Consider the following 25,775-nt stretch of genomic DNA (forward strand, 5'->3'; position numbering starts at 1 on the left):
GATCTGACTAAGAAGCTGCTGGCGAAAAAAAAGTCAATTTCAGCCTCATACATTCACCATCATTTTGCTGTCTTTGTTGTAAACTTTGCTCAACTCAGGTTGGTCGTTTTAGTTTCTGTTGTCGTCTAAATTCAATTCAAACTAGCGCTTGTTTTTAGTTTGCTGAGCTAGTTTTTATTTTAATCCTATATTTTTTAAAATTAAGTTCAAAAATACTTTTTATGTGTAGTGCTCAACTTTTTCTATATACCAGTCATGTTCTATGCCTGTCATTGTTATCTGTGTATCATGGATTTTGTATTTTAGTTGAAAGGGTAAAAAGAATTATTAAAATATTAATATACAGCCATACACTACTGACGTGCTGTCATTAAAAGGCTATAGTACTGTTATCATTATTCAGAGTTATGATCTTAAATTAGCTAAAGAATGCAGACTGACTTGTTTAGGACTGTTGACTTGGGACTCGACTCGCCTGTACTGACTCGACTCGACAAAATTAATACAGACGTGCGACTCAACTTTGACTCAAACACGAGTGACTTGGACTTGAATCAAGACTCGATTGTCTTGACTTGGGACTTGACTTGGGACTTGAGACTTACTTGTTACTTAGAGACTTGTTTCCACCTCTAGTTACAACACATAAATAAAAAGGGCAAGAGTGACCTGTTGTTTGCCTATTAGTGAAACAACATTTATTCATACTGGTAAATTGCAGATTTCTGTTTTTACTGATTTTACTTTGTCTTCATCAGTTACCATTAAACCTGTTAGCTTCATCACATATTCATATTAATCAAATTATTATTATTATTCATTATCGTCATTCATTATTAATTCTTCAGTGATATGAAGCTGAAGTCAGCTGTTCGCCAGCTTCTTGATCAAATTTCTTGTTCCACCTTAAATGGTGCAGCAGTTCTGACATCTGGGGTGCCAAAATGTAACAGAAAATTCTCACATTTGTGGGTTTGTTTAGTCGCTTGTGGGACACCCTACGCCTAGGCATGATCATGCAAAATGGAATTGTAGGGCTACGTGGTGGGGACAAGGGGTGAAATGGGATTGGGCCTTATGCTAAAGTGGCCCTGTTTTTGTGCAAGTAACTTAAATTCTTTCGATCCTGATTTGAAGTCTTACTCAAAAATATACAAGAAAGTAGACAGAATTATCTTGAAGTCATTGTATTACTAATAGATTAAAAACATAAATCATATAAAATTGAAGATTAGGCACATCATGGCGCTGTGCTGATTTAGCTGCTAATTTATTACCAGGAGGACCAAAGTCAGCAGTAGGGCGACGGAAGGATGCATGATGTTAGCGCTGGAACAACACTTGCTGAAACTGGAGAGATAAAGAGAAGTAAGAACTTGTCTTAATGAATAAGCACTCACTGAACACTAGTAGGAAACATAACCTTAGAGAAAATGATCAGTGCTATTAGAAAAAATGTTATCTCTTTTTTCGATATAACTGATATGCTGAGCATTTATTCTTCCCTTTAGACATATTAAAGCTTTGCACATTAAAAAACTGCACTTGCAACACCAAAACACTGTGTCAGCTGGACCAAATTACTGGTAAAATTCTGACTAGAAAGACTGGAACTGATTATAGCAAAGAATTCCCTCAGCATCTACAAAACACACAGTATGTAGAGAAACTTTGACAATCTCACAGTTTTCAGTCTTTGTGGTTGGAACACCGTGTATTTTATGTTCCTGTATGTTATTTCCTGAGGTCCATTTGTAAAATCTTCAGTTTAATGTACCACAATGAGTATCATTCATTTTTACAATTCTCAACCTCTGTTTATCCCTAAGAGTTAAACAGGCTGTTTCTGTACCTTTAAAATGGATATATGTAAGTGAGCTCTGTTCTAAATGTTCGCATTCAAAAAGTACTCAGAAACACTTCAGCGTGAATTGGGGGGGTGGGGTGGGTGGGCGTGCTAAACTGCTGTCGGCTGAATAAGTGGGTATACGTAAATGGGCTCAAAGAAACACCAAATTCAGAATGTGCTGTTTTTCAGCATAGTTTTCATATCACATATCTCCAAAATGATAACTTTACAGGAGAAGGAAAAAACCTACTTTACTGTTAACGCAAGTCAATGGAACCAGACTTTTTCCAAGTAACTCTGGGCCGTTTCTTTCGGTCCATTCATCATACATTTATACAGAATGTAAAGTGAAACAGGAATTTTCCAATTATGTCAAAAATTTGTTGCTTTTCAGTTTTTGACATAATTGGAAAATTCCTGTTGCCCTTTACGTTGTGTGTAAATGTATGATGAACGGACAAGGTTTTGTCCCAACAGCAGCGATATATGGATTGTGTGGACTGACTGATTTGGCTAGATTTGTTTCATGCTGTAAATTTGATGTCCAGCAGTGTCCTCAAATGTCTGTTACTGTGTTTTATGCTTGGCTTATTTTATTTTGGAAGACAAATAAAGCATTGGCGTTCAAGTTCACCTCCATAAGCTGGAAAAAAGCTGGAGAGACTTGCCAGGCAAGCTGCCTGTTTTCTTCATTGTAGCAAAACAAAAGTAATAGCTCTCCTTTGACCTCTGTTTGGTCTCTTTGACCAATTTCAACAGCTTCTCCAACACCACGAAGCTGAAGTTTACTTTTTATTCGCTGGCTTCATATTGGATGAAGGCAATGTTCCACCTTAAATGGTGTGGCAGTCAGGTCCCAGAACATAACTGTCCCTCCATTTAAGGTGGAATGGACATGGAATGCAATTGGAATAAGAAGCGAATAAAAAGTCAGCTTTGTACATTCTCCATCATTTTGCTGTCTTTTCTGTAAGCTTCAGTTCAGTGAAGTGGTTGTTTTTAGTTGGCTGAACTAGTTTTAGTACTGAGCTCATTTTTATTTGAATCCTTTGTGCCCAGTGTTCCCAAAAACCATCAAAAATTGTCATCTCCAAATATAATTTTTAAGTTCAATAGTACTTTGAAAATTCTTTTCATGTGCTGTTGCACTACTGAATGGTTGTCCCATTTACCATGGATTTTGTATTTTATTTGGAAGTGAAAAATATAATAATAAATCAATATACATCCACACACTACTAACTATTATATATGCTATTATTAAAACTATGCAATACTGTTTCCGTCATTTTTGGTGTTCAGTGTTGAAACAGTGCTAAATTAGCTGAAGAATGCAGACTGACTTGTTTAGGACTTGAAGACTCAACTTAAGACCTGCCTTGACTTGAGACTCGACTGTCTTGGCCTGGAACTCAAGTGTCAAAACTTGAGACTTACTTATAACTTGCAACTTAGTGACTTGTTCCCACCTCTGGAAAATACCATACTATGATTTTTTTAATCATGTACATGGTTGTGGTGCACAAGCCTGTCACTGGCTATAACATTGTGGCTAAGAAGTCTTTCTTGTAATGATATGTAATTTAGGCACGTTTGCATTATATTTCAGGACGTTAGTCCCTATTAAACACATTTTTGAGTGTTTTTGTATGGACTTCTGTAAGAGCTTGACTGTGCATTCACCGTGCTGTGCAGGATCCTTTTTGAGCACCCAAGTAAGGAGAGGTATTGAAGTCCTTCACTGCTACTCTGGGGCAGGGCAAAGTGTTTCTCTCCTTCAGCGCTGAGACATCTGACCATAATATCTCACACACACACACACACACACACACACACACACACACACACACACAAGAGTATAATCTGTTTTAGACAGGAAATATATTATTAGAATTTTATTTGAGGACTGTAAAATGAAAGCCAACCTTGCACACTGACGAGAAGGATGAGATCACCGCCTTTGACAAACTCCCTGTCATCGAGTTGGCCTTTTTCCAAAAACGTGCTATAACCCCATCCAACAGTCACATTTACTTTCTCGTTAACATTGATGACTGTTGGAGTTCCCACATCACTAGGCTTGCCCCACACGTACTTTCCTCCTAAAATAAAAGGGATGTGAAAGTGTTTGGATAACACTGGCTTAAAAGGATCAACTCAAAGATGCACTGTTACAATATAAAAAAGCAATAAAAATAATTTTTCTCACCGTATATCATAGTTGGGTCAGTTGTGAGGCTTGCTTGATTCGACATGCGCTGTTGGATGTCGGGGTTCTGGTCCAGCAGCAAGAAAGTGACTTGTCTCCATGGGCAGGGCCACTGTAGCTGGTCATCATAGACACCAGATACCAGTCGCACGTAGATGGACAGGAAGTCCTGATTCAGGATCAGAATTACCTGGTAGCGATAGCCGTCAGGTGAGTAGTAGGCTGGGCTGAATATGTAAGTGCCAGGTGCAGATTTGTTCCAAAGCTCCATGAAGTTCCTGATCTGCCATACATTATGAGGACACTCTGATTCTGACAGGTTGATATCGTCCACTGAGAGGCCTCCACTGGAATATCCGGCTCCTTTCCGTGCTTCAAATTCCACTAGGAATGGCTTCTCCGCATTCAGCGGAACATAGCGGAGCTGCCAGTGATCAGTGGGAGGTCCTGAAAACAATTTTTTGCCAGTTTATTAGGTAGACCTTGTGCTAGCTGTGCATGCTACACAGTTTGTAGTTGTATTACAGGAAACTTCCAACCCGTAACATAAAACAAGTTAATAAACTGCGTTTCTCATAATTACAGTCACTGATTTATATGACTTGAGTTACTCATATATTCTTGTTTCTAAAAACAGTATTAATTGCCTGTGATGCGTTTAAAAGATACATTTTCTTTATATAGATTATCCATTTCTCGTGATTTGCAGTTCGAGCTCGGGAAGTGCTGTAAACTTGTCAAAGCATGTAGTCATGCTGATATGATGCTGATGGGTAAAGATGTACTGTACAAGAGAGAGCCCTGACGTTACTTACACAGACCAGGGTTTCAAATATTGTTTGTAATTTTAATCAGCGTGACTGGCAATGTATTGTTCAAAGTAGGCTTCAGTCAACTGATGATTTGAATTTAGAGATAAAGGGCCGGTGTGGCTGCAGGTTTTCACTCCAAACAAGCTGGAGCTCACCTGATGCTGATTCTGCTGAGTCTTCAAACATTTCATCAGGTGACCTCCTGCTTTATTCAAGTGAAAACCTGCAGCCACACCAGCCCTCTGCGGATAAGATTAGACACCCCATAATAGGCCAATAATTAAACTGCAAATTACTTAGTAAGAGTCTTTAATAGATTATAAGTCAATAATTAAATGGTCCATAACAGCTGAGTTCAGCTGTTAAGATTTAAGGTACATTTGGAGAAGGTACTGTATTCTCTACTCGTAAATCCAGTGTTTTTCTCTTCACAGTTTTATTTATTTTTTTATTGCGCATGTTAGTGAAATATTTTAAAGTAAAAATATATTAAAATATGAAGACATCATAGCAATGTATTTATATGTTTACAAGATATGATTGTCCTTATTCACAAAGAAGTTTGAGAGAAATTTATTTGTATAAAAACATGTATTATTATTATTATTATTATTATTATTATTATTATCGACTTCATGCTCATCTATGAACAAAGATACTTCGATAAATAGACCTATTGTGTGAACATTGAAAGTGAAATATTTGCTAGCTAATGTAAAAATTTAAATGGTTATCACTTCAGGCTCTGAGTGGCATAACCTACACTATGAACAGAAAAGAACACTCCAAGCTATTCCATGGCAAGGTGATTAAAAAGTACATGTTGGGATAGATACAAGAAAATCTCCAAGTCACTATAGGCACGTGGAAGACTCTGAAGTAAGCTGGAAGAAGGTTCTATGGTCTCGAGCCCAACACTGAGCTTTTTCACCATCGGACTAAACGCCACTGCACATCATAAACAGATAACACCCATCATGAAGCATGGTGGTGGTAGCATCATGCTGTAGGGATGCTTCTTTGCAGCAACAGGCCCTGGACTTATGAGGGTAGAGGGTGGAATGAATGCAGCCTTGGGAGAACAGCATTACTTATATGTGTAAACATTACTCATCTTGCTGGAATATGTTTGAAATGATTTGCCAAAAACCAAAACCCTGCTTCCTGCTTCTGCTCCCAAACAAAGCAAATTGTCATGTTTTAGTAAGCATCATTTTTTGCATGGTCATCCCACGTTTTGCATGGCCCTCCCTCAAATGCATATGCATAAGGGACACTAGAGCATTCTGCATTCACCATGTGTGCGTCACAGAAACTGCACGTTTAGCCTAATGAGACAGCTTCATACACACACCAAATCAAATCAATCATTTTTTGTGCTTGAATACAAAATGCTGTGACTATAATTCTGTCATTCTCTTCTCACTCAATCTTAGCATGTAACCAAACTGTGTATATCTAGTACACTATTACAAAACAATACATTGAACTCCAGAAACGTTTTTCTGATGTATGTCCTCTGGGAGATCATGTGACTGCTGACCCTCCACCGCGCTCCAATCATCGTTAACCTACACCAGAATACTTATCTGGTTCACCTGTTACTTTCGTCATGTGTCTAGTTAGTGTTATTATAAAGCCAGGGCTTTTAGGATAGTTTAGTGTGAGGTGTTGCATCTGTTTCAGAGCTACTGAGCGATCTTTCTTGTATGTTTGTTTCCGGTTCTTTTGTATTTTTGACTTTGACGTTTACCTGATCTCCTTTGGATTTTGTCTGCCTGGCGTTATGTTGTTTTTCTTGTACTTCTTGTCTTTTTCGGATTCGACCTTTGCATGTGGTTTGATGACGACTCTGGAAAGTGCTTCAAACAAGTAAAGCCTCATTTGCCTTTTTTTCTGTCATGTTATGCATTCAGTGAAACCATGTAAAGAAAAACTTCAGTTTAGATCAATATTTTACATCAATTAAAACCCTAAAAACCCAACTTCTGTCCTGTTCCACGTTTTGCAGTGTTGTTTGCCTGATCAGTGAAAGAATAAACTAATTGCAATACAAAACAAAACTACAGGGCAGATAACTCTTTACTACTCCATAGATTTACATACAATAGTGGATCTACTTTAATGCCGACAGTTGTTAGTGTTTCCAAGGTGACTGTGCTGTGACTGATAAAGTATTCTTGTTGTAAGATCACTAGTGTTGTGTAATGTTTTGATGTACTGAATTTATTTTGAGATGTTCCTTCAGTGTTTTTATAGCTGTATAGCGTTCAGGGTGTAAAATGCAATATACACGATCACTTAGTTTTCAACAGGTTTTTTTACAGTTTAGTTAAGTATTTCCAGGTTCCTGTTTTTTAAGCTTCCTCTTAAACCTCAGACATTTGAACTGTTTCATTATCCTCTGAAAATGCTCCTGACTGCTGCAGACATTGGATAATGTTTATGGCACTTTTACAACAACACAAAAAGGAAATGAAGCATTTAAACCGAACTGGGTTATTTTAAGCTGCTAACTGCTCCATTAAAATGTCCCGGCATCGCACAGCCCTGAATTTAATATCTCTAATATTAAAAAAATTAATTTATGACCTTAAATTTTCAATGTCAATTTAAGACTTTATCAGAGTTTTTAAGGATCCATGGGTATCCCTTAACAGGCCATGGGCCCACCAGCGGGCCCAAAGTTATTAAACTCTTGTATATCCTAAGAATAACTCAGCTAGTTTGCACTGAGGTGCCTGTAGTTACTGAATAATAAGTCTTAGTATGTAATGAGCCTTGGATTTTAAGGGGTTAATAAATGCAAAGTAAGTACCAAAAATTACTTGTAGATCACCTGTGATCTGGTCCATGAGTCTGAGGGTTCCTATGGTATCAGTTTCATTCTGGTACTCTCTGATCCAGATGTTAAGCTGGTCAGTCTCATTCCCACTGTGATAGTAGAAAAACTGCAGGCACTGGACGTGGCAGTCTCTGCGGGGTGTCATCTCCTTACTCACCAGTCGGCCTGAGTCTCCTTTCTTTCCAGCCTCCGTGCTGAAGTGCATGAAGAAAGACGGCCCTGCAGACAACACACAGTCCACATTACAGCACAGATAGTGACAGAATTTATTGTGGCTAAGGCTCCATACAGCAGAACACTGGATTTAAGATTAGACAAAGACAAAGACAATGCAGTGCATAACGTCAGCTTTAAATTCAGCATATCACTGTTGTCAGAAGAAAACCTAGTATCTGCAAAATGTTAACTTTACAGGAGAAGGAAAAAACCTACTTTACTTTTAATGTAACTCCATGGAACCAGACTTTTTTCCAAGTCATTGTGGGCCATTTCTTTTGGTCCATTCACCCAATGTAAAGGGCAAGAGGTATTTTCAAATTATGTTAAAAACTAAAAACAATTTTCACTCAACATTGAGAATCCACACTTTAACCCCACAGAAATTGTTTTATTTTAAATTCAGTGTGCTGGAAAATCAAATTACTTATTGAATCTCCACATGGTACACCAGCATCTCAACAGTGAATAGGAGAGCCCTTCAGAGAGTCATCAGCACAGCCTAGAAGATCATCGGCTGCTCACTGCCCTCCTCAGAGGAGGTTTTCAGGTCCTGCTGGCTCAGCAGGGCAGCTAACACACTCAAAGACCCATCTCATCCTCGGGCCATGTTACAGAAACTTCTTAAGTCTGAAATCTTGTTTTATCTGCTTGGTCACCATGACAACTTTAGCCAGGACTGAATTTATTCATATACTGAGTCATTAAAAGCTAGTGCAGGGGTTGGCAACCCAAATGTTAATAAGAGTCATTTTGTCTTTTCAACAAAAACCAAACCACTTTGGGAGCCACAACACTTTATGTCCATTTTACCATCTTGGCTGTACATGTGTCTCAGTATGTGCTGATGTCCCAGTGTAGGGAAAAAATATAATACAAACAAAAACACAGACTTACTGCTCTGCTTTAAGCTGTAGCTCAGCTGTAACCGCTTTTCTTGTATCACCAACTGGAAACTTTTCCCCAAAAGTAGAACAGTTTCTTGTAAAATGTCTCTCAATGTTCTAGTTTTTATGAGGCTGAAGTCAGTTTTTCATTGTCCAGCTTCTCGTTCGAATTTTCCCGTTCCACCTTAAATGGTGCCTGAGGCGCTAGAATGTAACTGCTACACCATTTAAGGTGGAACAGAAAAATTCAAACAAGAAGCCGAAGAACGAGAAACTGACTTCAATTTCTCGTCTTTTACCGTTTGACAGTTTCTTGTTGCAGATTAAACGTATCAGGAAACCAGGTGGAGTGGTTATAAATGTAAATAAGTCAGTTCCAAATTATCAATGTTTGTCTTAAATCTTTCTCTTTGCCTTTTTGTTAGCTACTAGCTAGGTGAACTAGCAGTTATAGGCTACATTAACTCCAGCGTTTAAGACTGTTTATTATTAACACTGTGTTGAACGATCAGCAGAGCTTTATTTTACTGCAAAGGAGGATTATTTTATTTTTACCTACAAATCTAATTCTGCTGTGGAGCTGCAACAGGGCAGTAAAAGAGCCACGGGTTGCTGACCCTTGAGCTAGCGTTTGGAAGCACTTTGGCTTCTATGAAGTTGAGGGGGAAAACTATATTACATGTTTCCATCCATTTTCCACCCATTGTAGTTGCTGCCAACCAGAGGACCATCGAGCAAGTGATGTTAAAGCTTTCACCCAACTCAGAAAGGATGAAGCGAATTACAAACTCTAGCGCCAAGGATCTGCATCTGTACTCAGTCTTTGAGAACCAGGGCTTTCGCGCTATGCCAAGATACAGCTTCCCATCTCGAAGATATTTTACTGACACAGCGACCCCCCCACTCTCTACAACGAGATCAAAACCAAAGTTATGGAATCACTGAAGAAAACAGGTAGAATAGCTGTAACGTGTGCTGTGTGGAGATCCATCACCACAGGATCTTATTTCACCGTGACTGCGCATTTTATCGCAGATGGGTGGCAGCAGCGTCTCCAAACAAGAGCAGTGAATGAGAGCCTTCCAGTTCACTTACCATATCTCTTCCATTTGTCTTATTAATAAAAGATACTGGAAGTACAGTCATTATGGATTATTACAAATACTTTGCTTTAAAAGTTCCAAGTCCTCAAACAGAGAGAAAAAAGAAATCCTGTATAGAAAAAAAAGATGCATCAAGATCATTTTATAATCGTGTCGCAGCCCTCTGAATCGTAATTGAATCGAATCGTGAGGTGTTTAGAGATTCCCACCCCTAATAACTAGCATAATGACGCTAACGTTAGATTTATCTACACTGAATTTGGTGCTTTGACCTGTGAGTTTTTTTTTCTAACAGTGTTTTAAAAAGCCCAGACGCTGCAGACATAATCTCCACTGTCTTCTCTTATTAACTTTGAGTGTTAATGTTGAAAACTCGTCAGATAAAATATTACAGTGATGGTGGTGAATAACGAGGAGACAGAGTTGAACGTGTGTGTTTATTGTTAGCTGTCTGGCTAACTAACTTTATGTGTTTAAGTTTCAGCTGTGCACGTATGATTCATTGCTAGGTAACAGACACCATAGTTATTTGTCGACTTTCGATCAAGTAAGTTAATATTTCCTAACTTGTGATAAGAAAAGATGCTGTAAGATAAGATAAGATTCCTAAATGAAGATTTGCCTCTGTAATACAAATTTGTGAAAAATCTTATCTTGACCTGTCAGATCTTCTGTCAGAAGTTTCTGTAATACGGCCTGGTCATCATCTGTTTTTCCTGTTACCCTCAGGCAGACGCTACAGGTCCATCACACCATGGACGAACAGACTTAAGAACAGCTTGTACCTCATTGCAATAGGAGAACTGAACATTGCCCAACACTGACATTGTACACTGCCAACAACACAGGAATAGAGTGTCTATTTGCACCTATTCAAAATATGTTAAAGGGGTATTAAAAAATTGCTTACATTCATTGGCACATTTATTTATTTATTAAACTGCACTACATGCAATACCCTCATGTGCAATACCTTAGCTGCTACATTCTTTTATATTCACCTTTTTATTTTACTTTTTTATATTTTTATTTTTAATTATTAGTTTGATTTTTTTATTTTAAACTATATAGTCTTTCCTTTAATATCTTGCATTTTATTTTAGCTTATATTTTTGTTTTATTCCTAGTTTAGTTATTGCACCATTAGGATTGCTGCCCAATTTCATTGTACTCTGCAATGACAAAGTATCTTGCATTGAATTACAGACTATTTCAAGGGTGCACATAGAAATGACATTAAATAAAGATAAAGTAGCACTAACGCTAGATAAACCAGAAGCAGAAGACCTTGAAGTGGTACATTAGGCTTAGAATGAAAATTACATGCGCAAGGTTGGACCTTCAATGACTGACTGAGTGACTGACTGTATAAAAGAAGACTGTTTTTTTTTAATGATGAAATTAAAGACATCCCAGCACATTAAAGTCATCCTGTATGAAATGTGTGAGAAGTGTGTCACATCAAATGTATACCTGATGAACTGGTGTTCAAAGACAGGGCAGGAACACCTGAAAGGGAACACTGAAAATGGTTTAATTACGTTCAAACTGGTATGGACATAAGTAAAGCTTGTGTTACTTATAATTAGGGGTGGGGGAAAAACTCGATTCTTAGATGCATCGCGATGCGGATGTGAACGATTCTGAATTGATTGATAAATGTCAAAAATTTTCTAAATATTTAATTTATAACGTAATGTTGATGGAATGTAAAAGGCGGAACTTGTGGGTAAGGGGGTAAGTGTAGCACCTGGACACTCTGTGACGGTACATAACAAAAACACAGCTGGATGAGTGAGAAATCCGATGGGCTCCCTCTACATTAAAAGCAAGGTCAGGTCAGGAGTCACAACCCAAATGTTAAGAAGAGCCATTTTATCTTTTCAACAAAAATCAAACCACCTTGGGAGCCTCAACATTTAATGTCCAGTATGTGTCAGTATGTGATAATGTCCTAGTAACGGCTATATAATATAAATGAAAACGCAGTTTACCTCACTCCGCTTTGCTCTCATCTCTGATAGGAAACTTTTCCTCAAAAGTAGATCAGTTTCTTGTAAAATGTCTCCCAACGTTTGACTGTTTTACGAGGCTGAAGTCGCTTCTTATTCTCCAGCTTCTCGTTCGAATTTTCCCGTTCTACCTTAAATTCTGACTGAGGCGCCGAATGTAACTGCTGCACCATTTAAGGTGGAACGGGAAAATTTGAAAGAGAAGCTGATTTCATCTTAACAACTGTTTAGTGTTTGACAGTCTCTCGTTGCAGATTTAACGTACCAGGAACCAACTACGTTGCTTATAAATGCGAATAAGTCCACTCGTCTCCAAATGTTTGTCTTAAATCTCTGTCTGTCTTTTCGTAGCTACTAGCCAGGCGAGACTTCGTTGCTATGTGACCTGCACACCAGTTCTCAGTCGTTGAGAAAACCAGGGCTTTCACGCTATGCACACTTTGGAGCCGAGATTCAGCGTCCAGTCTCGAAGATATTTTACTGACAGCGACCACCCCCTCTACAACGAGACCAAAACCGAAGTTATAAAATCACTAAAGAAAACGGGTAGGACAGCTGTAACGCGCCGCGTGGACACCTATTACCACTGGATCTTATGTTACCCTATCAGCACATTTTATCACAGAGGTGAGGTGCCTAAAGATTCCCACCCCTACTTATAATAAACATTCATGATTTTCATACAACTGGAAATGTCACCTAGGTTGGAATGGTCACTAAGTGGTCCTCCAGATACATTGCTCACCATCTTCCATCCATTAGCAGTGGAAGAACAGGTCGCCATCTGACACGTGCTGTTATTAAAGCTACAGCGATCCAGAAAGGAGATGGACGAACCTATTTTTGAACAAAGAAACACCAAAAATGAAGCCTTTCCACTCACTTTGTCAGTGTGAACACAGTAAATTTTCCCATGTCTTATTTTCCAGTGTAGCAAATAGACGTGTCCGATAGGGAGCTACAAAGTAGAAATTTAAAAGAATACTTGAGACATCAGACACGGCATTTTTAAAGAGCCACTATGTAAACATTGGGTTTTAGTTTCAATACAATGTTATTTTATCGCTGATGGAAATCAGGTGTATATGCAGTGTTTCGCAGCAACTGGTGCTGCAAGCAGAGCTAGTGGACGAGGTTAACAGCAATAGGCTTCGACAGACTCCAGACTGATAGGGTCACATTCTCACCCAAGCAGCTCACCCAGGGAGGCCGCAGCGCTGGTGCTAGCTAGGCAAAATTCGAACCCTTCGAAATTCAAGCTGGCATCAAGAAAGCCTACACAACCAAAGACCCCTGGTGTATGTTAAGGATATTCAAACTATCACTGACTACAGAGAAAAAAAAGATCACTACCAACACCGTCATCTTTCTAGAAGCTTTAAACAACTTCTGTTTTTGTCTTTCGTGTCTATTTTCCCCAAATGAACAGCATAACTTCGTTATAAGTTTATTTTCATGTAATATTGATTTTGAAACACTCAGGCAGTCCAAGATATTAATTACCCCCAAGACCTCCCATATTTCACACCTTGGTGTCAAGTTTACTTTTTCAAAACTCTTTATACCCTTTTCTGTAAAAACAATTAGCCCAACATACTTTACAGCTATAAAAACATTGCAGAAACAACTCAAACTAAATCTGTTTCTTTAAAACATCAACACTAGTGAACACTCTGTCACTCAGAGCACAGTGGAGCACAGTCACCCTAAAAACACAACTTTTGGCTTTGAGGTAGTTCCTATATGTTATGTAAATCTCTGAAGTAGTTACAGAGTTTTGCTCTGTAGTTTTGTTTCACATTTTTATTTATTATTTTTGGCTGATCATGTGAACAACACTGGAAATTGGGAAGACGTTCATTTGAAGTATTTTTAAGGTTTTAATTGATGTAAAGTATTGCTTTTGTTCATCTAAACTAAGATTTTGCTTTGTTGCATTGATTTGACAGTTTTTACAGTGAATGGAAAACTTTAAAAACACTTTAAAAATATTATAAAACAGAATATTATGTCTTTACTATATGGGAACAAATACAAATGAACAGAAACAAAAAAAAATCCAGGACTTTACGTTATCTAGCAAAGAAAAAATCACAGGTACTGAAGATGCTTATTCTGACTGATCTGCATCATTTGGCCACACGTTCTCCTCCACCTCACACCTATTATACACCTCTCTTGTGTTTTCATATTCTGGGAGCATAATGGACTGTCCATTGTGAACAAAATAACTCACAAAGTGTCCCCTTTTTATAGAGGGTCAACACCTGGGCTGGTTAGATGGTAATCAACTGTGATTGGCCTGTTTACATAAATTCAACCAGCAGTTTGTCTGTACAACTGTTATATTTATTTCAGCTTTGATTGTTGACTGATGTAGTATTTGTGATTGAGTAAACTGATAAGCAGTTTATGTTCATGTTAGTTTTATGAAGTTACAAAGTTTAAAGTGTTACAAAATGGAACTCTAGAAATAAAGTTTTGTTAAATTTTGGAAGTTGTGATCACTGAATTGGCACTAAAAATGCTTGTTAGCATTGTCTGCAGTTTTGACAATGCTTGAAGTTATGCTGGACTATTACTCACTGCTGCTGTGGACCGACAGCTGGTCTGTTTCTTCACCCAACCCCATCATACACTGTCTAGTCTCTACTGTCCTGCATTTAATGGTTAATATATACTGTATAGAAGAGTTCTTTTGTATAGTATTTATATAGTTTATTGTCAGTATGTATTTGCATAATTGCACTGTGCCTTGGAGAAACTGCATATTCACAACCCAACTGTGGTGAAAGGAAAAGCAAAGTTAATTTTGACTTAAAAAAAAATACATACTGCATTTATAGAGCTTGTTGAGCTCAAATGCATCTGTAGGGCTCAAGTCATAGCGCTGACCAATCACATCTTGAAACCGAGGGTCTTTGGTGAGGATGGTGTGTCCACTCCCATTGGTGAAAGCATCTTGTCCGTAGTGCATCACAGACGTGTAATCGTATGGAGTTTCCTGTGTGGTGCTTATCAGATCAGATGCCTTTTTGAAGTTATTCTCCATTCCTAAAACCCACAGAAATATATATTTATTTATAAATAGATATTTATAGATTAAGTAAAGCTTGTATTAAATGGTAAAATGTGGTGCATTCATGCTCTATTCTGCAGAAAACCCACGTTTGCTTCTTAGAGGTAGGGCTGGGCGATAAAACGCTAATGATAATTATCGTGATATAACTTTTCCCTTCCTGCGATAAGAAAGGTTCGATAAATGTTCGACATAATACACCATTCTCACACTACCGTGTTCTAGGGAAAGCCCTGGTGGTGTTTTTTTTTTTTACTGCAAGGAAAGCAACACTACTCTGCTGTAGCCGGGAGAGGGTGCACTTCTGAGTTTTTCGACTTGATTAGAGAGGGAGGGGGCCACGAGTGAAAAAAGGGTCGCCAAATATACTTTAGCAACGTCTGAAACGCGGAGTTATACAGTCCCTGTTTGAGTGGAGAGACTGGCGATTTGTTCTTCTGTAACCGAGTGTGAGTGACGAGGTCAGTGGTGTAACTGTACTGTCCTACAGTGAACTCACCTCTTTCTGTACGTCCTAACAAGCTTTAGCAGTGTTAAATCACGTCTGCTCTAAACTACAGCGCTGTTACCGCGCTCGGACAGTCATAATTTAGTATTAGTGCATTCACAAGCGACGCAAGTGAACGAAAGAAGTGGGTTCATGTAAATTACAGCCCTGATTTGAACGAAAGTAAACTGAGGAAGCTGTGAGGCATTGGAGAGCGGGAGAGCGCTAGCTTTCCAGGCTAGCTGTTTTTAGCCACTAGCTAGCTTGATGTAGTGCTCCGTCACTCCACAGCACGGAGAATTGATGATACTATAGATCAAACACGACACAAAAGCACCGCTTTCAGTTTAAACATACCTAAAAAGAGGACTCCGTTTGTCTGGTGTTGATATATTGGTTTACCCCTTAAACTACTACGATAGTATAGAGAAATCAAGTCGTCTACTAGCTGGTGCCTGAATAGTGTAACATGCTCTGATATGGATGTGGTAGGAGTGATGGCAGTAAGGCGGTGTGATCCATCACTGACGTAGCTATCGAGCCAGCCTATGTTTGCTGTTTGTACTAAGTTGACGTTGTTGAGAAACTGAAGAGTTTAGCACTGTTGTTGGCCACTTATTTAGCATTTGTAACGAGATAGTCTAGCACTCGTCTGCTAAAACACTAGTCACTTGACAGCTAAAAATATTTTTTTTTTTCTTAAATTATGACTATCACAACTGCGGCCGTGAATTCCAGCTGGTAAAAACAGTTCACCAGACACTTTCTCCCACTCTCCCATGACAGATCTGTGAAATGTTCCACTGTTGGGTGAGTGTTTGTCGTGTTCCGACCATAAAGGATAGTTTAAAACAGCAATTAACCACCCAGGAGCAAAAATCAGCCTTCAAACTTGAAAGAAATGATGATTTGACATTTATCGCGATATGTATCGATATCGAACGATATGAATTTGTTTATTGTGATAACATTTTTGGCCATATCGCCCAGCTCTACTTGGAGGATAAAAACACAGTTGAGACACGTTAAACCTGCAATGATGTTTTCATAAATGATGGTTACGTAGTTGTCCCGATCATATCGGCTCTGTTCGTGATAGAAGCCCAGAGCGTGAAGAAACTCGTGCTTCACAATGCCGATGTATCCACACCCATTTCCAATAGAGAGCTGCTGCCGCCCACCGATCTTCCCAATATAGGACCAACACCTGTAAACTCAGTAAAAGATTGCACTATTAAAAGGAAGCCTTCAGCCCACCAAAACTTTAAAGACTGCTCATCATAAATTACAAAAATATTTTTTTAAGTTTTCAAAGTCATGGTCAGTAACATTTCATATTGGTGGGTTGCACTTAGACTTTGATGATCGTAATGTGTAGATGCACCCTAATCTTTCAGCAGTTTCAGCACCCCCAGAAATCAATGTGTACGAGTTCAAAACACATTCATTCCACATGAAATCTAAATGGGGGCTGTTTTTCTTAGTTACCAATAATTCAGCACATTACACATATTAACATTTTGCACCCATCATTTGAAAACTATAGAAGAACGAAATCTTACTTGTGAAAATGAAATCAACTACTGCTCATGAAACTGCGCTTTCTCTTCATGTCTTGGAACTGTTAGATAATGTTAGCTCACTTTAGCATCATATTCTGGCAAGTTAACGTTTGTAGTTATTTGATTTATAGAAATCAAAGAATAAGATCATCTTACTGCTGAAGAATGTAAATGTATGTAAAACCAAACGCTATAGATCTTAGTTTACATGCAGCCTCATAATCCTTTAATAATCCAACTAATAGCTCAGTCGGAAACAGAACATGTTGAGGCTATTTGGAATACAATTTCTATCCAATTGAACGAGGTGGGTAATCCTGTAAATAATCCGTAAAATAGAACAATAATAGCCGTGTAAACGCCTGTATCTGATTACATTCCCGACTGGAAAGTTTAAGTGCGTTCTGATCATGTGTGTCGCGTCATAGTGTAAGTTTATAGTGTTCAACGTGGCGGGAGCAGAAACTGGTCTGCAGAAGAGACAAAGTTTTTGCTTTGATCTTTAAAAGATGGCGGTGGGACGGGCGTCCAGCTTATGTGTCTCAGAACACGACGTCTTCCTCTCACCCTTCTTTAATAAGCACATGTGAAGCACGCTTTCCTGAGTCTGACATCATTTTAAAGTAATTAAAAACATCATTTTAAAGTAATTAAAAACCGCCAAAGTCGACACTGGTGTTTACTCGATCTCTCAACCCTCTGAGGGCTCATCACTTGAGCTAATAAAGTAAAGGAACAGCCTTTAACATGATGCTGGGAATTCCCATGAGGGGGAAAGACGAGGCCAAGTGGATGAGGACTTAAAAGTGCTATAAAATAGAAAACTGTATTTACACTGGCATAGTTAAATAAGGAGAGGTCCTTCAAAATGAAAATCCTACATGGGTAAATGAGAACAGTAAAATCCCTCATGTGTGAGCCTTCGCAGTGCCTCACTGTAAACCAGCAAATCAGAGCAGAGCTCATCAAATTATTCACGAGCCCACCAAGAAAGAAAAACAGCTTGTTTCAGGCCAAATCATATGGTTGTAAATGGGCGAGTGAAGCTGCATCTGGGCATTTTTCACCTTGACCAAAGTCACATGCCTTCTAGACAGACAGCAGAGAACAAAATAAATCGTGGATAAATGCATTTTATAGCATCTTTAAAACCAGTTTTGAAACAAACTGCTGTATTGCTTATAACTTGTACAGTATTTTTAGCCATCACGAAGTGTGAAATCTACTTTATACCACTTCATTCTGGCACTGTTTGATTATTTAATGTGAGCTGCATCTGACAGAGAGTGTACGTCCCACGAAACCCTACTAAAGATAGGCTTCGGTGCAAGTTTATGGCACATTGAAGTACACACTGTTTTAGTGGAAAAGCCTCAAAAAGCATTGTTGATTGTACAACAAGCTTTTACAGTGTCATCTTAGGTCCTGCACAGATGCCAGGCTTCACTGGGAGTCTATAACTGTTTTTATTTTTTTTTCCCCCTTAACTTGTCTGGTCCACGTCACACCTGTGTTACACAAGTGGCCACTCATGGCAGAAGGGAACTGGACACTGGCTACGTTCACATTACAAGCCTCATTGCTCAAATCTGATTTCATGCTCAAATCCGATCTGTCTGCCAGGATGGTTCACACTCGTTTAGGTAAGTGATTCAAATCTGTCGTTAATGTGAACGGACCGGCATCCTGAAATGACCCGCATGCACACATCCTACTCAGTAACGTCACGTGAATGAATCACGTGAACAAACTAACGAGCAGAACGGGCTTCGCTGTGAAGATAATCAACTCAGATCAGCTCTCAGCTGTTCATTATTAGAGCAAGACGAAGGAGAAAAAGGTCAGATGTGTTGCTTTTCCATCGTTTACAGGCGTTAACTTCTGTTTGGCGCTGCTGCCAGAGTAACACTGAATGATGGCGTTTTTTTGAGCATAACATAACATTTGTCAGTAATCGTTTTGTCTGGGAACAAACTTGGAGTAGACATGGCATAATGCCTTTCTTGTTGTTGTTGTTAATTAACCATTTAGCTGAGGAAAGTGATGAAGTTGTATCAGCAGTCATTATAACGATGGTGTAGTTTTTAATTTAAAGCCTAGTTATGGTTTAGAAATGTTAGGTATTTTAAAGTTTATTTTCATAGCTTAAGAACAGCTTTGTCAGCCATTATTTTCAACTTCAAAAAGGGAAATGCATCAGGTTGCTGATGATTTCTGGGCAGGTTCTTCTGCTGAAGTCCACACTTGTGTTCACTCAATCCCTTATCGCACTGTGAGCTCATCTAACATCCTTCACTTGAGCTGCTTTTTGAAACAGCAAGACAGACACTGCTAATGCTACCAACCTCAATTTAGAGGGTTAGCTAATAAATAGTTCAGAACCAGTGGGACTCATTCACTAACACTAAGCTGATCTTCATGGAGATCCTGATATTCACCAGTGTTTTCTTATTTGGGATTTGTTCTTAGGTAAGAACCGAATCTACACACACTCAAGAGCTCAAAGATGTCAACAATTCTGTGGTTTACGAACTCGTCATGAATCTGATGTAGACCTTTTCTTAAGACCTTTTTCAAGAACAAATGTAAGACTTATGAAGATATTGGTGAATGAGACCCATTAATACAATGAAGCAATTTTTTACACATGCATATACGTCACTAGATGGAGCTCACCTAAAGCAAGAAACATGGCGGTGGTGTGTTTGTTGACAGTTGTTTACTTCAACAATGTGTTTCCTGCTTATATGGGTTTACAAAAGAATGTCTATTGAAAACATGTTTTAAGAGTTTAAAATAATTAGAAAGCAAAAACTAAAATCCTTTATTCACAGAAGTATTTAGACCCTTCACTGTAACACTGCAAATTGTGGTCAGATGCATCCTGTTTGCTTTAATTATTTGTGAGCATCTAGTACTCAACTGTCCACCTGTTACAATTTAACTTGACTGGACATAGTTTGGGAAAAGCACACACCTGAGTCTGTAAGCATCTATGGTTTATACTGTATTGTCAGGACAAAAAAAAACAAGCCATGAAGTCTAAGGAACTGTGGTTCTGTGCAATCAAATTATGGTAAGACATACTGGTCAAGGATATATAACAATATCTAAGGCTTTGAGTGTTCCCAGGACCACAGTGTCCTCAGTAATATTACAATGGAAGTAGTTTGGCACAGCCCTGATCCTTCCTAGTGTTGGCCATCTAGCCAAATTGGGGATCCTTGAAAACCTCCTCCAGAGCATTTACCTTTCAACAAGACAATGACCCCAAGCATTCAGCCAAAACAACACTTGGGGGAAAGTCTCTGAATGTCCTTGAGTGGCCAAAGCCCAGACTTAAACTAAAAGAAAACTAATATATTTATTATGTGTATTTCTCTATGAGGTTGGTTGGTATGCATTTACGAGTTAAACAGCTGAAAATAATGTAAGCATGCTTTAAACTATCAATCTAGCTGTAGTTCATTAAGAATTAGATTTAAACCTTGTGTCTGTTCAAACAATAAATGGAATTAGAGGGAAATTTAAGAGAGAAACTTTTTGAAATATTAAAATATACTTGCTGTCGTTTTCAATAAAAACTGCTCAACAAATGGTTACATGGAAGTTACCTATTAGCTACCTATCATGCTCAACTTAAAAACAAAAACAAAAAAATGGAATGTTGAAACGATAATTTACAAGAAACTGTTCTACTTTTTTTGCGGAAAGGTTTCCTGCCGGAGATGTGAGAAAAACGACTATAGCTGAGCTAAAGCTTATCGTCATAAAGCTTGTTTGCATTATGTTAGCACATTAGCACACACAACGACATATTCACAGCCAAGCTGATAAAATGTATGTAAAATATTGTGGCTCCCAAAGTGGTTTGATTTTTCTTGAAATTACAAAATGGCTCTTCTTAACATTTGGGTTGCTGACCTCTGGGTTAGCTGCTGCGCTAAAGCTTCACTTCACTGGGTTATCATCGCAAAAACACTGTTACATTGGCTATTTTAAAAGCTTTTAAGAAAATCTTATTTTAAACAAAATCCTATGCTTGTTTATCAGCTTGTGCTGACTGCAAATGAAGCTAATTGCTAGGTAGCTAACTTTAGTTCACGTTACTACAACACATTTACAGTTTGGCATTTTAAGCCAAAGACAAAAACAGGTCAGAATTTGCCTGCCCTCCCGCTGCGTTCTCTCTGTCTCTCTCCGCTCCTTTACTTTGTGAAATCCTGATTTTGGTGTCATTTAACCAGGTCAGAACAGCTGAACAGGAACAGCCACTTAGTGCCATCTATAGCCAACAATGGAGAACACTATACTATAGATGTGTGTGCTGGAGGATCAAACCACTTCCTGCGTTTGAGGGCTGGGGGATAACAGGGAAACACAGGTAGATAAGCAGAAAGATGACCATGGAAAATGCAGTCTCATTTATTTATTGTATAATAATATAGTATCAAAACTAGAAACCAAAATCAGTTTATTTCAGAGGCTTTTTGGCACCCCATTCAGTGAGGATGCTGGTTAGTCAGGTCCATTATTATTCTCAGTCCAACACGCCTAAACAGGCCCGAATCCAAAAAAAGCTTGTAGAGACGTATTCAAGAAGACTTGCAGCTCTAATTGCTGCCAGAGTTGCTTTTACTAAGTACTGAATAAAGGGTCTGAATACTTTTGTGAATAAGAGATTTCAGTTTCAGTTTTCAAAATACTTTAAAAACGTGTTATCATGTGCCATGGTTGATTAAGTGTAGATTGATGAGTAAAAATGGCAACCATGTCCATTCACAATCAAATCCACAACAAAGTCAGGTCTATGTACATGTACACACGAAAATTAGTTACTGTACTTATTATTTCTGCTCATTTTTTCCAACTGACTCCAGGCACAATGTGTGTGTGTGTGTGTTTGTGTGTGTGTTTTCTACTAGAGCATTATTTATTTATTTATTTAATTTTTGATGCTGTTGTGTTGTTTTGCTTCTTAATGTAAAGTGTCTTTGGGTTTGTGAAAGGCACTATATAAACTGAACCTATTATTTTTTTTTACTTATTTATTTACTTATTATTATTATTATTATAATTATTATTATTATTATTATTTTTATTTTACTTTAGCTGACTAAGCAAGACAGTCTGAGATTCGGGTCCCACAATTAAGTCTACAGCTGTGATTTCTTAATGAAGTACAATAAACCTACTGCATGCATTGAAGAGATTTCATTGAGAATTCACTGTACCCGGTTAGCGATTCCACAGAGATGTAGTCTTTCTCTGTTGTCCGGGGTTTAAAGTCAATACACGCTATCAGTCTCAGCTGCTCGAAGGCTCTTAAAATGACTCCTTTGTCGTTCAGGCCTGAAACAGCAGCCATTCAGAAAAATCACTCTGGTGCTCGAGCAAAACAAAATGAGAATCATTATCACTAAACAACTAATGTTCTTACTCAGGCTTTTGTTCAGCACGTAAGGGATGTATCTGTCCCACCGGTACTGGTCCCCCAGAATCGCACTCCTTTGAAGTCCAGAATGCTGGTAATTTTTTATTAACAGTTAAACATATGAAGCAGCAGCGAGTCATAATATAGTGTGATACAAATATGGAATATTCTCTGATGAGATGGGACTCACCTGCTTGACGTCTCCTTCCCAAAGGTTTAAACCTGGAAAATAGGAGAATATCCGAATAAACAAATGGTCACACATCTAATCATTCCTGTAAACCCATATGTCAAACACCAGGCCCGCAAGCCAAGTCAGGCCTGTGACGCAGTCCTATTTGGCCCGCAAAATGATTTTTATGCATTCATTTTCTATTCGTATTAGCCCGTTTCACCCTCAAACGCACTTAAGTCCCCAGCATGCACTGCAACATAGTGTGTGTTCTGACCCCCTTTCCCCCAACAACAATCTATGAGCCAGCGGTTACACAAAAAGAAAAGATTCCTGGTGTCCAGTTCAAGCAAACAGGCAGTTTTAAAAAGCTGCTTAGTACAATTAATTTTTATTTAGAATTATTTTTGAATAAGTATTTAGTGTTGGCATATTTTGCGTTTTGGCATATTTTGAATAACCAATGGCCTGTTCGGGTCATGGCAAAGCATTAAATAAAAAGGAAATAAAACACAACTGACCCACAGATTTGCTGAGATTTGTTAATATGGCCTGTTTAGTGGTTGAGTTTGACACCCCTGTTGTTGTAATTACAGTGTGTCTATTGTGTTATTATTATACATAAGCACTGTGTCATGGCAGTTGCACTGTTTATAAGCACTGTAACACAGACTTGTTTAGTGTTTTTATTTTTTTTTTTACATATCGCTGTTGTTGGAACAAAACCTCGTATCTCCAAAATGGTAACTTTACAGGAGAAGAAAAAACATATTTTACTATTAATGTAAGTCAATGGAACCAGAATTTTTTCCAAGTCATTTTGCGTTGTTTCTTTTAATCCATTCATCATGAAATGTACACACAATATAAAAGGACAACAGGCATTTCAAATTATGTCAAAAATGGAGATACTCGATTTTCTCCCGACAACAGCGATATAATTAGTTAACAAAACTGCACTTTGGAATATGGACAACATCATGAAGCATTAGTATATTATAAAACTCCAAACTCATTTAGATACTAATACGATGTGAATTTAGATTCTTGCTCAATAACATGCATAACAGTGTCTTAACAGGGTGTCTTATATGCATTATTATTACGAATAATGTACACGTAATAGATTTACAGTTATATGCAGGTCATAAGTAATAAAGCTCAGTGCATAGCTTAAGCAACACTTAAGTGTCTTATTTGGACTTTACTGAATAAAGAACAAGACCTTAAATAGCCCCAAACATGTGGTCCTTACAAAAGAGTCACCCAAAGGTTTATATAGGTGTATAAACATAAACATTTGGTTTCTCAAGAAAATTTGACAAACTTAAATATATACTTATATAACTCTATACAGATAGCAGTGAGGTGTAACGAGTCCAGATGTCATAGCAATGCAAAGTTCATAGAAACACTTTTTGAATGGTGCCAGATGTGCTGTGTACTTTTGGTAAAGTAGACTTACCTATGTTTATTTTGGAGATGTCCTTCCTGTCACCATCAACATCTAAAAAAAAAACAAAAAAACAAAAAAAAAACAGGTGACCAGCGAATACTAGAGAGAAACTGACATTTAAAAACTGATAGTGTAAAAAATTGGAGTAGAAATCAGTCTAAATGTACACTGTGCAATTATATTTAATGACCTTCCATTACAATGCATAAAGTATTAAGAAGTTATATTCCGAATGTTCATTTAGAATACATATTGATAAGACACATGGGAAACACTGCTGTTGTAATTTTTCATTAATTTATATTCTTCCTTAATTTTTATTTTTTATTTTAATTTAAATTATTATTTTTTACTTGATTCAATTCTAGTTTAATTTTTAAGCTATTTTTACATTTTAATTTTAATTTACTTAATTCTAATTAATTTTTTTTTAATTTGTAATTTTTTTAATCTTTTTTATAATTTTTCCTTAATTCATTCATATTCTGTTACTGGTTTTCTTCATTTAATTCTTCTGCTAATGTTAAATGAAAAATCTGCTTATCACTTTGAAAAACCTAAAGAGCATTCTGAAAGATTTTTTTTTAAATGTTAAAAAGTAACTGTATTCTGAACACTGCCTTTTCAACATGTATCGTAATACAGATACTTCATTTCTGTCTTTGAAATATGTGTTCCCAAAACTTGTTTTCCGTTACATCCCGACCCTTCTTAATTTAACAAATGCTTTCTTCTTTTTCTATGTGAAAGCTATTCCAGACGAGGGCTGCCTGTACAAGCACTGTTCTAACCTTCATACACTATTACCGTTTTTTTACTTTTTTACTGTAGTCATGCCACTCGTGTTTATGTTGTACCTTTTTGATGCATTGAAGGAACTGAGATAAAAGGCCATCAGAACATTAACACCCTAAAAACGTGGCGCACCTGATCTCATAAATAACTTTATTTGTTTACATTTCTATACATCATACAGACCTAAATGTGTTTGTCCAGCTGATAAACCGTCATTCTCATATGCTTACCTACTACTGTGAGTGGAGGCTGCAGAGAAGGAAGGAAAAGTTCACTTATTAAACATCCAAAACATCCACAAACCATAACTTATAATAAAATACATTACATATATAGTCAAACTGTTTCCTTCAGTTCACTCACCATTAATGACGCAGGGGTTATAGCCAGGCTCAGCAGAAGAAAAGTAAGGCAATCCATCACCACTGTGAACAATAATCAGATCATTTTTCATAAACTTATTACTTAAAATGATTGATTAGCGTAAACAATCTAGGTTTGATTAGCAAGGAGTCATTTAAGCTCTTCAGCTGTGTTTCCCAGCTTGTAGAGCAGCTGACTGCACTGCCTCTAGACTTATGTAGACTTATGTCATACCCACACAACCATCATCAAAGAACGTATAAACTGAAGGTACTTCCTCTAAGTACTTAGTACTTAGTACTTCCTCGATTTGTTTAAAACTGATTTCATCTATATATGGACATTACACATATTCTGTTGGTGGTTTACAGGCTAAAAAGTTCATTGGCTGTTCCTTCAGTCGTTCCACACATTGGTAGGAGGAACAGGAGGAAATAAAGCTCCATGGTGCTTAGATGTTATCATGATCGCAGCCTGTCTATCTTGCATGTGAT

At 37.7% G+C, this 25,775-nt stretch overlaps 1 protein-coding gene across 1 annotated transcript; it reads right to left on the reverse strand.

The window, feature by feature from the left end:
* Nucleotides 1–1,076: 1,076 nt before the first annotated feature.
* LOC118823506 (meprin A subunit beta-like) lies at nucleotides 1,077–25,529 on the reverse strand. The gene is made up of 15 exons (XM_036593192.1): nucleotides 25,282–25,529; nucleotides 25,149–25,167; nucleotides 24,133–24,174; nucleotides 22,686–22,717; nucleotides 22,502–22,586; nucleotides 22,296–22,413; nucleotides 16,531–16,706; nucleotides 14,769–14,987; nucleotides 12,633–12,770; nucleotides 11,395–11,430; nucleotides 7,710–7,934; nucleotides 4,059–4,505; nucleotides 3,775–3,951; nucleotides 3,533–3,641; nucleotides 1,077–1,350 (listed from the first exon to the last, which is right to left on the reverse strand). The coding sequence occupies exons 1-15, from the start codon at nucleotides 25,336–25,338 to the stop codon at nucleotides 1,266–1,268; spliced, it is 1,965 nt and encodes a 654-aa protein (XP_036449085.1). The 5' UTR covers nucleotides 25,339–25,529; the 3' UTR covers nucleotides 1,077–1,265.
* Nucleotides 25,530–25,775: the final 246 nt, after the last annotated feature.

The sequence above is a fragment of the Colossoma macropomum genome, unplaced genomic scaffold (genome assembly GCF_904425465.1).
Source record: "Colossoma macropomum unplaced genomic scaffold, Colossoma_macropomum, whole genome shotgun sequence".
Lineage (NCBI taxonomy): Eukaryota > Metazoa > Chordata > Actinopteri > Characiformes > Serrasalmidae > Colossoma > Colossoma macropomum.